General features: G+C 45.4%; 1 protein-coding gene across 1 annotated transcript in view; it reads left to right on the top strand.

The window, feature by feature from the left end:
• The first annotated feature begins 3,833 nt into the window (after window positions 1-3,833).
• Window positions 3,834-12,914, top strand: part of Neo (ZP and PAN domain-containing protein neyo) — a 71,733-nt gene continuing 62,652 nt past the window's right edge. The window contains exon 1 of the mRNA XM_077416787.1: window positions 3,834-4,269. Coding sequence (XP_077272913.1) covers window positions 3,885-4,269 — 385 coding nt within the window. The 5' untranslated portion in view covers window positions 3,834-3,884. The remainder of the gene's footprint in view (window positions 4,270-12,914) is intronic.

Below are 12,914 nucleotides of genomic sequence, written 5' to 3'. Positions count from 1 at the left end.
CGCTCCGCGGCTAGCGGACGATCTGTGAAGCACAGGTCGTTACATTAAGAGGCATACCCCCACCACGGGAGTTTCGCGACCTGTGTATACGACCGTGCTCCGCGGAGACACCGATGCCCGACCGCCGCCGCGCGGGTCGCGTTGTTCACACGTGAACATTCAATTTTGCTCTCTTTGAAGCCCCCTTCTTTTTCCTTCGCTCCCGTTTCTCGTTCCGTTTACCGCATGGCATAGCGCAACTCCCGCTCCTCGAGATTCTTGGTATGCGTCCGCTCTCTCCCTCTCTGCCCCTTCTCCCTCTCTCTCTCTCTTTTTCTCGCGCGCGACATAATAAACATAATTACTATTTACCAGACACGTATCATCGGCTCATTCCACGAGTCTTCCACGGCCACAACAAGTACCGACTAATGACAGAGAGTGCCCCCCGTGTCCGTTTGCCCCCCGTCTAGTTCCTCTCGCACCGAGGAAATTACTTTGGTCACTGCGCTGGTGCACCACGCGTGCCGCCCCCGGCGTGAAAACGCTCTCGCTCGCTTGCATATCCGCCGCACGATCGAGCTCCTCGTATTCATATTCCCACCAATTAAACGCAGCCATCCGATGTCCTTACATCGGTACGCGCGATATCGTTCGTTATGCGCGCACGTGCAACAGCGATTTTGCGGCCGGATGCATCCGCGATTGTCCGAATCGGTCAACATCGCACGCTCGCGCGAGTCCTGCAAAATGATACCGCCTCTCTCACGCCACTGACGGCGGAAGCAATTGCGAAATGAATTAACTTTGCGGCCGATTCGGCGGCGATCCCCCGAGGCGATCGATCCGTTATGTTGCGTTACGAAAGAGCCGGGAGAGAATCCGAGGCAATACCGGGAATCTCCGCGTGCTTATATCTCCTGTATTATACAGAATCTTTATCGCGGCTGAAAAATAACGGGCGACAAACGCGCTTAGCCGTTAGATCCCTTCTCTCTCCTGGTATCTCGTCCGTCAACATACCAAAAAAAGAGAACCTGTCAAATAAGTGACGGCGAAGGCCGCGTGTAGAAAGAGGATAAGAGGACGTCAAGGGGCTAGTAAATCCTTGTCAGTGTATAACTTAAAGTATCACGGCTCACCCGGCTTTGGCTTAGCCCAAACACGAACGTATAGCGTGTCATCGTGCAAAATAGACCCTATTGAACGCGCGATCGCGGAAGATTTTAAAGTAGGTGGGCGGCCGGCGGGTTCAGAATCCGCTAAATCCGCATTGACAGCCGCGAGCTGGCTATTCTCGGCGCCTAAAGTGGCGTGACTTTACTCCAATCCCGACTTGGAATGTGAGAGTGTGAGAGGACAAAAATAGGAAAGAGAGAGACAAAAAAATTAGAAAACGGAAAGGTGGAAGAAGCGCGCGGGGAATCTGGGTGGGGATACGCGAGGTAGCCGATCAAAGAGAAAGAGAAAGAGGTAGGAGACCAGCGGCGAGATATGTTTTCAATGGTGTGTACCCGGCGATCGAATTGTGCGTACCGTTTCTGTCCTCCTTAGACGGCAGCGGCCTCGGGTCCCCTCCGGCAGACGTCTTCGGTCGCTCGTGGAAGAGCCACACTGCCAGGTGTACACCAGTGCCTAAGAGCCAGTCGGCCGACATAGTTATACTCCCCGCGATCGGTCTCTTGCGAAGTTCTCTTCGCGCGCATCACCATTGCGAATCGGGCCGGTGCCGCGTCTGTGATTTCGTGGTGGTTTTACGCGACATGCGCGACAAACAAAAGTAAATTGGTTTTCTTCGCCCCTTTCGCGATTTCTCTTTCTATCCCTCTGGTGTCTACTCCACCCCTTTCCGCCGGACTCGCAGGATCGGTGCCAGGCTTGGCCCACGTTTGTGTGTACCGTTTTCAAAGCATTGTTGTGCGCTAACGGCCATTCTCGCGGAGCTCGCTCGCTCGCTCGCGCGCGCGCGCGCCTACCGATGATCCCGTGAGAAAGGTGCCCGTGGAATTCGCCTTCGCGCGCGGCGCAGGAGTGCGGGATAAAGCGCCGCCGAATTACAACGTGCAATATCGCGCCAGCGGCAGAGATCGCGGGCAATTCGCGTCCCACAAAATTCGACGTTGATACATCGGCTGCTGCCGCCGCTGCTGTTGCTCTCCTGACCGTTCGACCCAGGTACGTTTCCTGGAAATCGCCCGTGTACCAAAGGTACACCAACAGTGAACGTCGGTGTGGATTTCGACATGTGCAACGTGCGTTAGGGAGCGCCGCATATTTCGAACGCGGCGGTATATTTCATCGTTATTTTCGGCGGAACGAAACTGTCACGGTTCGCGTGAAGTGCCATTGGATCGCGATTCCATGGGGTCATAGTGGTTCGCGAAAGTATCCGGCGATTTAAATTCCAGCATATGCACGCGTCGCGCGCTGTTTGTTATTTATTGCGCGATATATGTAGCGATATAACGGAAATATGAACGATTCTCAATTTTTATTGCTCGGGGTTCCACGTTTCTTTTTTTTAATTCTAATTGTTATTTTAATTTATTCGTGTCCGAACATTATGCAAAATTTGTCACAAATGGCGTTGTATGTTAATGAATGCAAATACCGCGGTTTAAATGGATAAATTGCACGTCCATGCTTGTCTTGTAACTAGAAAATACTTAAAATTTGTAGTCGTGTTTCATATTTGTGCGTTCTCAATGTACAAAATAATGTTGATCTGTATCACAATTACACTGGTAAATTCGTAGTGTCAAATTATACTCAATTTAAGTCATTTTTATAACCATTCCTGTAAGTCGTTACTGCTCCTATTCAGTATATCGTTAATTTAACTAAACCAATGGAGTTAAAATAATACTTTGTGTCAAAATAATAAATTTCGACACACATGGTGGTTAAAAATAACAAAAATGTTATCTAACACAAAGGTATTGGTTGAAATTTCATCCTTTAATATTTAACAGTGTAAGTTTGCAGAATTATTAAGCTGCTGTATTAATTTCTACATATATAAATTCTCGGTGTAAGAGATTCTCTTGTTTTTTTTTTTTTTAACTGCTGTTAGTTACCATTTACAAAATTAGCGTCATTACATTCTTGCTTCACCTTGCATTATGGACAAATCTGATTTTCCAATTTACTATTCCCATTCTCGTTCACTTACAAGAACAGCGCGACACTTGACCAACGGCGATGCATTCCATCCCGTTAATCCCTGCTTCCGTTAATTCTGCTTTATTCAGCCCGTCAGAGCGCTGCAGCGTTCGCTTAAGCAACAGAGAAAATAGTCTCATAACGAAGAAAAACGGTTCAGGAAAACGCTTAAGACGTTTAATTCTACGCGATCGTTTTATTTCGCACTTGGCTCTAAAAAAAAAAGCAGTATCGTTACTATTGCCATTAAATATGAGATTCTACAGAGTCTCGGCAAACCTCCATTATGTTTCATATGCCTTAATTTCTTCCTCCCATTTTCAACCTTTCTTCTAAAACCTTCTTAGTAATTTATAACGCGGAAAATAAATATTAAAAGAAATTACTATGATGAAGGTTGCACGACATTTCACATTTCGTAGAATAATTCTGAAAAATTGGAGAAAGGGTAGGGAGACTTGTTGAATTTCAACCTGTATTTCTGAAATTAAAAATAAAGGCAGCGAGTTTCCGTGGAAAATAAATCTGCTCTCATCTTTCTATTTCCTCAAATTCAACAACTTTAACTTATATAACATTTGCTTCCCCAGAGCGGATGAGTTTACCTGCCTTTTCCCCGATAGGATACGATCGAAGCTGTTTACCGAAAAATGTCACGCTAAACATGTCGCATTCTCTTTTTGTTGCAGACTACGCGCGACCGCGACGTTACTGTATCCTGAGCGTTCAATCGAGGTACGACAATGACGAGACCGTACGATCGTCAGTATCTCGTCACGTTACTACTGCTGTTGCAAACCATCTCGAGGTACGGCCACGCGGTCACCGCGGAACCGGCGCACGCGGCCGACCTGTCGCCGTCGTCCGCGTCCGTACCGTCCGCGCTCTCCGGCCCGGACTACACCGGGCCGTCCGCGGGTTCGGACGAGTGCGATCCCGAGATGGTCGGCTTCGAGCTCGTAACCGGCTACGTGTACACCGCGCCCACGAACATGCTCGAGTCCATACCGGGCACGCTGATGCTCACCGACTGCCTCGAGACCTGTCAGGCAAACGACTCCTGCCAGGCGGTCAACTACGAGACGGGCCTTTGCGTCCTATTCAGCTCTAACGCCGACAGCAATCCAGGTAAGATTGAATCGTTATCGTATCTTCCTAAAGACTGTGGTACGAACTATCGACCACGTATGCGCGCTGATGCTCAACGAACTCCCGCGGCTACCTCTATCCCGATAGATAACTGCTCTAAGGTGGATATGTCTTTTTTTTTCTTTACGAGAGTAAAGTCGGAGCGAAACGCAGACCACTTGATTGCCTTATTTTACGCGGACGTTAATTAAGAACATTCTACAACTTCACGGTGGCATAAAGGAATAGTTTCTCAGCGTTTTGATAGTTCTTTTTTTTTGTGTACCGTACATTCAAAATTAATAGGATTGCTTTAATAGACGCATTTAACCGAGCGATACCGTTACCTTTCCCGCCGAGAAAAATCAAATGACAATAATATTTAGAGCGGCGAGTGAGAACCAAGATTAATACGCGATAATTTTCCTTGATCCGTTATCATTGAAATTAGATTTCCATATGTACATGCGGGATGAGCGAGCCTCGAGGTTCCGCGCCCGCCGTCCTGTTGTTGTTTTGCGCAATTACGGCGTTTTCATAGGATAACCGACGTACGTTAAGATCGTTTCACATCAGTCTCGTACGAACATTTTGTGTAATGTAAGGATCGCTTTGGGCGAAGTGCAATAATTTTCTGTACAATGCCCGCGGTACCAATTGCCTTGATCTACCGGATGAAAATAAGCGAAACAAAACGCGCGAGACATAATAGACGGTGTCGTCCGGTACTCACGTCGGTGAGAATCGGGTCGATGTGCTTATCACACGTTCCTCCGCAAACCGTACGCGGTAATTTTTCACCTATCTAATCTATTAATTAATACATTAATAATGAAAAGATATTAAGGATAAGATAATTTCGCCGAGGTTGATTAAGGATTCTATAACGCGCGCGAGAGAGAGTGTACGCTTGATAATTTCTGCGGATTGTGGAAATGGTGCGCGAATATTAAACATAAAATTCCGCACTCGTGTCAAAGGATTTAGAAATCTCTATTAAAATATTAAGCATATCTCGGAATTATTAATATGAATTATGAATGTGATATGAAATTTTTCGTTTATTAAGACCCCGAGCAAAAATGTAAATAAGTACGGCAGATCGTGAAATAATTTTTATTATTTAGCTTGATATAAATTATTTTCTGCCGATAATAAGATTGCCTTCCATTTTCTTGCCGATGTATGCAAATATCGGATCTTTTCGTAAGCTATACTATATGTATAATCTATATATGTATATAGCAGTTGCAAGTTTAATTCTGACGTATATTTTGAACAAAAATTTCCAACGTCGAATCAATATCGTATAAAAATATCGGGAATTCTGCATAAAACTGTGCAATAGGCAATAATCGTTCCTACTGTATGCAACAATCTGTCACGAATATTATCTTTCGCAATATATTTCAGTTTTCAATTTTTCCAGAAATATATCAAACACTCTCGAAGAGAATCAGTATTTTCATATTGGTATTTAATTGCAGACGCATATGCGTATTAGAAAAAAGGTGCATTAAAATGTTATTGGCTGCATTCCGATATTCACTGTCAGTACTGCAAATCTATATTTTACATCGCGTATACTATAGATTTTCAGTACTGATTGTGAAAGTTGCTGACAGTGAATATCGGAATGCAGCCATTATTGTTAAAATGTTAAGATGCGACATATCTAATGAACAACACAAATGCGTGGCGTGATGAAAAATAACTGAATTAAATACAACTTGAATTCTACAATGTAGAATTTCGTGAAATTGATAAAGTTACAAATTCTGTAGTGCAATTTCATTAGGTAATATCGATTCTTTCATATCGCGAGTAACACGAATGGTCGATCGAGCTCTTTGGCAGATCCTCTGGAATTTCCATCTATAGAGATTTTCGTTCGAATCTTATTTAAATTTTTGCAGAGTACAAAACAGCTTTCGCACTTTCAGTACGGTTGATTTTTCTACGAGAGGCTGCACCCAGCGGAGCCACATTATTGGGTGTCGCCCTGAGGTACACTCTTTCTCGAGTATTTCTTGACCCATTATTTTCCCGCCGCTGTTGAATGCCTTTACGGCACGTGTGCGAATATATCTTTCTTGAAGAACTTTGAAACGCTGATAAAATCTTGAAGTAAAAACTGCATCGCAGCAAATTCGTCATTGTTATGTTTTATTCTAGTATCAAATAGTGACTTAAAATATATATATATATATATATATATATAATAATAATAATAATATATATAATAAGTAACGTGTGTTTCAAAGATTTACAACTTCAGGAGTTTATTTTCACACATTAAGTAGTTACAATCGAAGATATTAAACTCTTAAGAGAAATAAAAGTTATTGTGTAGTTTTTGGTTTTATATAAAATTATAAATGATTTAATATTTTGACACAAAGCAAATTTACTAAAATTTATTATAAATATCTTTCTCCTTTTCTCCTCTCTGCCTTCTCTACGTACGTTTCACATCAAATGAATTTTTATTTTTGTATATTTCGCGCACTTTATAAAAGACCAATATATGCGTTACGTGTATACATTTATATATTCGGTTCTGACGATGAATTATAAGGATCACGTGCATTGTCAGAGGGTGCTATCGCAGTGGTTCCTCATGAATAATGTATACCAGTATAAGTAAGTGTAATGAGAAACGCACTAATTGAATCTTCCGAGGTATAATTAATATAAACTATACGTCCGCGCAGACATTGGACTTGTGGGCATTAATTAAACGGCAGAATGGGATCTTATATACCTATGGAGAGAAGCGCGGTATTGTTCCGTTGATATTTTTCGAGCGCATCTGTCAGGGGTAACACATACCAGGTAATTTGCTTCCGAGATGAGGAAACTAAAACGGACGTGTATAAATTACTATCGCGTTGCAGGCTGCTGACCAACGTTTTAAGTGGCGTCTTAAAAAGCAGGAATGTCATTGTGTATATCTGAAAACAATTTACTGACTGATCATTTATCGTGATATTATGACATTTTTCCTATATAAAAATAAATAATGTAATTAGAATCACAACACTAAATTAATTAAATGTTTCCAAAATGTTTCCACTATGACATACATTGATTATAATACTTTTTACTTGTAAAGAGTTTTTTATACAGGGCAAAAACGGACAATCTAATGGACCAACCGAGATTTACCTCACGCCAGTTTTTTTACAGAGAACTAACTATACGACCGGAACAAATTTTCGGTTGTGCGAAAGACAACTCTATTTTCCAATTGCGAACCGTGACGCCGGAAGTGACGCCGTAACTCGCGCTGGCGAACATCTGTGGTGGCTAATAGAATAAAAAAAGTCAATGTCTCGCGATCTCACGTAATCCTTGCGCAATATTTCTCTTACGCGATTGTCATGCCGGATAATTGCCGAAAGGCACGGCGCGCCGGAACTCTCGGGAGGAAGCGCGCAATCGCTTCGTCGTTTTACGCTCGCGTCTCTCGTACCGTCATAAAACCATCAACGCTCGAGCGCACACGTGATAATCCAGCGGTACGGCGTAGATACGAGTAAAGGGACGTTAAGGTGCGTCTTAGGAGCGGAGAAAGTAAAAGGTATATTCGAGACAGGGCGCGTATACATGTAAAGTCTCCTCACGGGCATCTCACGCATCGACGACCGTTTTACGGCGAATTTCTCGGAGAAAACCCCCTTGAGTGCTGGCGCACAAGTATGCCTGTGTGTGACAGCTTGACGTCTTACAAAGTACTCTTTTTACCGCTTTTAACCCGCTTTCATCTCGCACCCGCACGCTCGTTGTCATCCGTTTTTCCCCCCCTCACGTTACCGGAATAAGAAAGATTTAGCGTTAATCGCGAGGTTTTTTTGCCGACGACGACGGCGGCGCGAGACGCTGAATATGCTGCGCCGTCAACGTGATAGGATCTTCTACGAAGCGAGGACAGAACGGTGAAGAAGTTAATTCGATCGGTCAGTCGTGGATGTTCCAAGAGCGGAGAGGATCTCCGGTCACGCTTTGATAGTCTCTCTCGACACGAGTTTCCTTTCGGCACGATCGTCGCATCGTCGAATGAATCTTGTCCGTTCCCCCGCCGCCACCCTCCCTCCTGCCCCGCCACTTGTCCATTAAAAACAAAAAGACCGTGGAAATCGGAATCTTTCTGCCGAATTCTTATCCGCCGAAACCGAGACGAATGGCCGGAGTAAAATGCTCGGTCGGCCGCGGCTGCGCATAACACGCGATCGTGATCAATACCGGCAACAAGACGGCGACAATCGGGCGACGACATACCGCGTCACGATCATGAAACTTCTAAAGCCGGGGCCCCGTTAGTCGACGATGGGATCGTCGTTTGCACGAGCCTCGCGTCTCTCTAACGCGTTGGGCCCTCTCTTTCCGTCCTCGGTGGTGCTTCGTTCGCGAACAACCATTTGGCACAGGAGGCACTATTAGCGCAAGCGACCGAACGTCCGCCGAGGCAATTAGTTCTGGACGATATAGTCCGGTTTAGACGGCCGACCGGCAACGCCGCGCCGTCCGGTCTGCAGGTTGAATTCTCTGCTAATACGCGCGCTTCGCCCTAATGCGTTCTTTCTACATGATCGTACGCAGGCCCCCCGACCGTAATCGCGGCCTGGTGGTACCGCCACAAGGAAAATTTGCTCCCGTCGATTCGCAACGATGATTCTCGCCGCGCGCTCGCGTTCCATCGAGCATGCACCGCGAATAAACGTAGCTGCTTTGAAGGTGAAGGTAAAGGTTTCTCCCAAGCGATCGAACAAGAATTGATAACTGATATATTGACAATTCTTTGACGTACCGCATGCGCAGAAATTGTACACTTTTGCATGTAGCTTCTTTACATTTCTGGGAGTGCTTTTTTTATTTTTTTTTTTTTTTTAATTTTTTTGTGAAGCTTAAATTCTTACTCTCACACAAACGATAGAATTATTTAATATTGCATGAAGTTACAGCTCATCTGTATTCATCTAATAACTGTAAACGCAATACGCGAAATACTTTCCGCAGCTTCGCGACCGAAGCTTTTCGAGAGGAATGTAAAGCAGTTTTTCTGCATGCCGACTGCCTTAATTTGTTTCAACGCCGTTAAACATTCGTGCGGAAATTATGCGCGAATTTACGTTGGTTCCAGTTGAAAAAACGATGCAATAAAAACCGGAAACTTAGACTCTTATTTTTGTAAATAAACCTCTTCCTCCGATGTAACTTTTTTTTCTTTACTCAAAGCGAAAATGAAAACGCGATTCGCTTTGCATTTATAACGACGCCGTGAAATAATATGCAGCTCGAATTTTATTAACGTGAACTCTGTGCTATGTGAATTCGAAGGAGTTCCATATATAAATGTAGTCGGATGTACGAACGTCCATCAAAATTTATATATGCGTATGTGCATCAGCGCCGTGTGTACGCAGCCATTTCCTATCCTTTACGACTGCGCTTCCCTTCAATCGTCGCTCGTGATTCTATTTTCTTCGTTCGTCGCCGGTATTTTTCCGCGCGTGTATATATGTGTATATATATATATATACATATACATTATTTATATATGTATGTGTGTGTGTGTGTGTGTGTGTGTGTGTGTGTGTGTGTGGTCTTGACGAAAGGAACAAAAGCGGGGGGGGGGATCCACGTACATATTTTTCTTAAAAACCGTTGCTTAGATACACCTAGGTGAAATACCACGACTTCCGCGCGAGTCATTTTTCATTTTTATCCTCCCGCTTTTGTTTAACCGGGGAATGCGAGCGCCCGTGCCCGCGCCCGCGCCCGCGCCGCTATACGTGTAGGTAAGTGTGTATAACGGTCCCCGCGTATCTATCTTCTTCGACGGGCGAAAGAGAAAATCGTGACGATATCGCGAGAAGTTTATAACGATATAACCGGATAAACGGCCCCGAGGAGCAGCCTCGGTCCCCGAGTAAAAGTTTCTTGCACGTTTTGATGGAAGGCGCGCGCGGTGGTCTAGGAGACCGATACGAAGTTCGCGCCTCGTGTCCAGGGGATTTAACTTTACTGGCGGTAGTGGTGGTATTATACGGGATTTTGATATATATATGGCTTTGTCGCGGCGCGGCGCGGCGCGGCGCGGCGCGGCGAAGATCCGCGTGCCGCGAGAACTCTCAGTGTCGAATACGGTGTTTGACGCGCGAGACTAGATTGTTTATTAAATAGTACACGTGCGAAACTCGTGTCGTATTGTTCGTGACAAAATAAACGCTCCCATCCACGCGACGCCACCACCACGCTCCGCGCGCGCGTGTTTGCCTCATCGCTCCGCGCGTGCCCGTGTGGCGACATTCGCGGATTTATCGGATTTCGTTAAGCAGAAGGCGGCGAGCGTCGACTTCAGGTCCAACTTACGATTGTTATTTCTCGTGCCAAAGCGTCAGACGTAAATCTTCGCGGGAATCCACGTTCATAAAGTATCCAGTGATTCGCTCTGGCGCGGCTCCAGCTTTTAGTATTCCCGACTTTAAAATGCGCCCCCCGGTGCCGGCTAGTTCTTAACTGCCGATTTCCGGAGATTTACGCGCGCGGACCGATTCGCGCGCTGAAATTGCACCGCGCTTATTACGATCCGCCGTAATTAGAACTATAGATCAGCACGCGAATAATACATTCGGACACGGCTGACGTGTCTTTCTATCCTTCTTTCTCCCCCCTCCTTTCCTCTTCTTCCCCCCCTCTCTCTCTCTCTCTTTTTCTTTCTTGGAGGCAACGGCGATAGAACGCCGAGCGAGTTGCCGAGGTGCGATTGTTCTCGTATTTATTATGGTCACCCGCCGCATCATCACGAGTTCCTCGCTATCGAACCCGTCGTCGACTAACGGGTCCTGCCTGTCGCATACCGCCGGGCTCTAACGGCCACGAGTCCATAATGTCGCACATGCATATGTATAGATGTTTGTTTTGTGTGTGTGTGTGTGTGTGTGTGTGTGTGTGTGTGTGTGCGTATTTGCATAACAACGATTTCCATATAAAACGCGAAAGGCATTCACATTGTGGCCAGGGCACCGTTTCTTAATGAACGATATTAACATTTCCATGTGTGTCATCGAGCGAATTGCACGCGATCGCCCAGCTGTATTCTTTAAGAGGATAAGGCGAGGGAGGGGGGGGGCTGACCTGCACCGCGATAGAGAGAGACCAGGTTCTTTCCAGACTGGTAATAATGCCCGGGTATCGCCGCATCATCGCGCATTGAAACATGAGTTGACTCGGAGCGGGCAATGTTGAACCGCCGCAACGTATCGGCATTTGGCCGCGTATCTATCTATAAGTATAAGTTTTACGATAGAATGGAAGCCGCGTAAAAAATGATTGACCGATTAGCCTTCGCCGTGTAGCTCATCTCTGAATGAACATTCAAAACTCGATCTTTCCAAGTCGATCTACGTAATGTTTATAGAGAATATTATCCAAAGTCACAAACTTTCTCGAAGACAATTCTCCGACGATTGTTGATTTTATCGTTGCTGTTTAATTGTTGCTGTTTAACTCGTTAAATAATATAGGAATAAATTGATAATCCGATCGATGTGTAAGACACGAAAGGATTATATATGCGTGGTAAACGTTGAACAGAACAACACCGTGCACTTATTCGCGGAGAATCAACGCGCATCACGAAGTCGCAGTCTGACGCCGCCGGTTGGACAGTATGACAAATTACGCATAATTCACAAGTCAATTTCATACACGGTTGTCTCTCGCTACGGGAGATAGAGCTGTTGAGCACGCGGTCACGGTGGGCCAACGCTCGAGAAACGAATGGGCTGCCTCCGTAGGTAAAGGCAAACAAGCTTCGCCGTGTAGAGAAGTTTATAAATATTCAGAAAGAGTGTGCTGATTTAACTCCTTCTTCCGAAACGCTTGCGCGATCCTCTCGGAATACTCGCCGCGGCTAACGCGCGCGGATTTGCATGACAAGTTAAGTGACTCGCGGTGCTACCATGTTCAAATCCATTCCGCGCACATTATTCTTTTCATATCTGCATATAATGATGTCGCGTTTGCACGCATATTTCACAAATATGTGCATTAGCAAATAGGCGAGGTAACATATCGGTACGTTAAATGTTCTACGAAATAAAATTCCGTGAGACGACAATATAGCGATGAATAAGTCCGAAATTGTTCCACATCGTTATAGAGAAAGCGCAGGGGCTTCACCCTCGGTTCTCCTTTCAGAAATAATTTCCCGATTCTGTTATTAGACATTCTCTCGGGCAATTATGTCACGCGGCTGGCGTTTTCAAGCTCGAACACGCTCGAAGAAGGATGATTTGCTCGTCGCGCGATTTGTTAACGAGCGCGCGCACAATCGATGGTGACTTATGTCGGGTGAGGGGTTCGTGCCTCTTATCGCATATATCCAGCGCAGTGGACGATGAACGTTGCATGTCGGGGGCCGTCGCGGCAGCACAGATACTGAATACCGAAGTACCTTATATACGACAGACTGGATTTCGAATAGCCGTGGGAAGTACCGTCGACCCGATATACGACGGGCATACTAAATACCCCTCGCGCCGTACAGGCACGTAAGGTGCCATCCGACACGTAAAGTGCGCGCTCGATCGCTCCGGAATTGAAGCGCTAAAACTTCGCGCTCCTCCTCCTCGAATACG

Source organism: Temnothorax americanus, unplaced genomic scaffold (genome assembly GCF_048541705.1).
Source record: "Temnothorax americanus isolate GAGA-0224 unplaced genomic scaffold, ASM4854170v1 Scaffold45, whole genome shotgun sequence".
NCBI lineage: Eukaryota > Metazoa > Arthropoda > Insecta > Hymenoptera > Formicidae > Temnothorax > Temnothorax americanus.
This window is presented reverse-complemented; position numbering and strand designations above follow the sequence as displayed.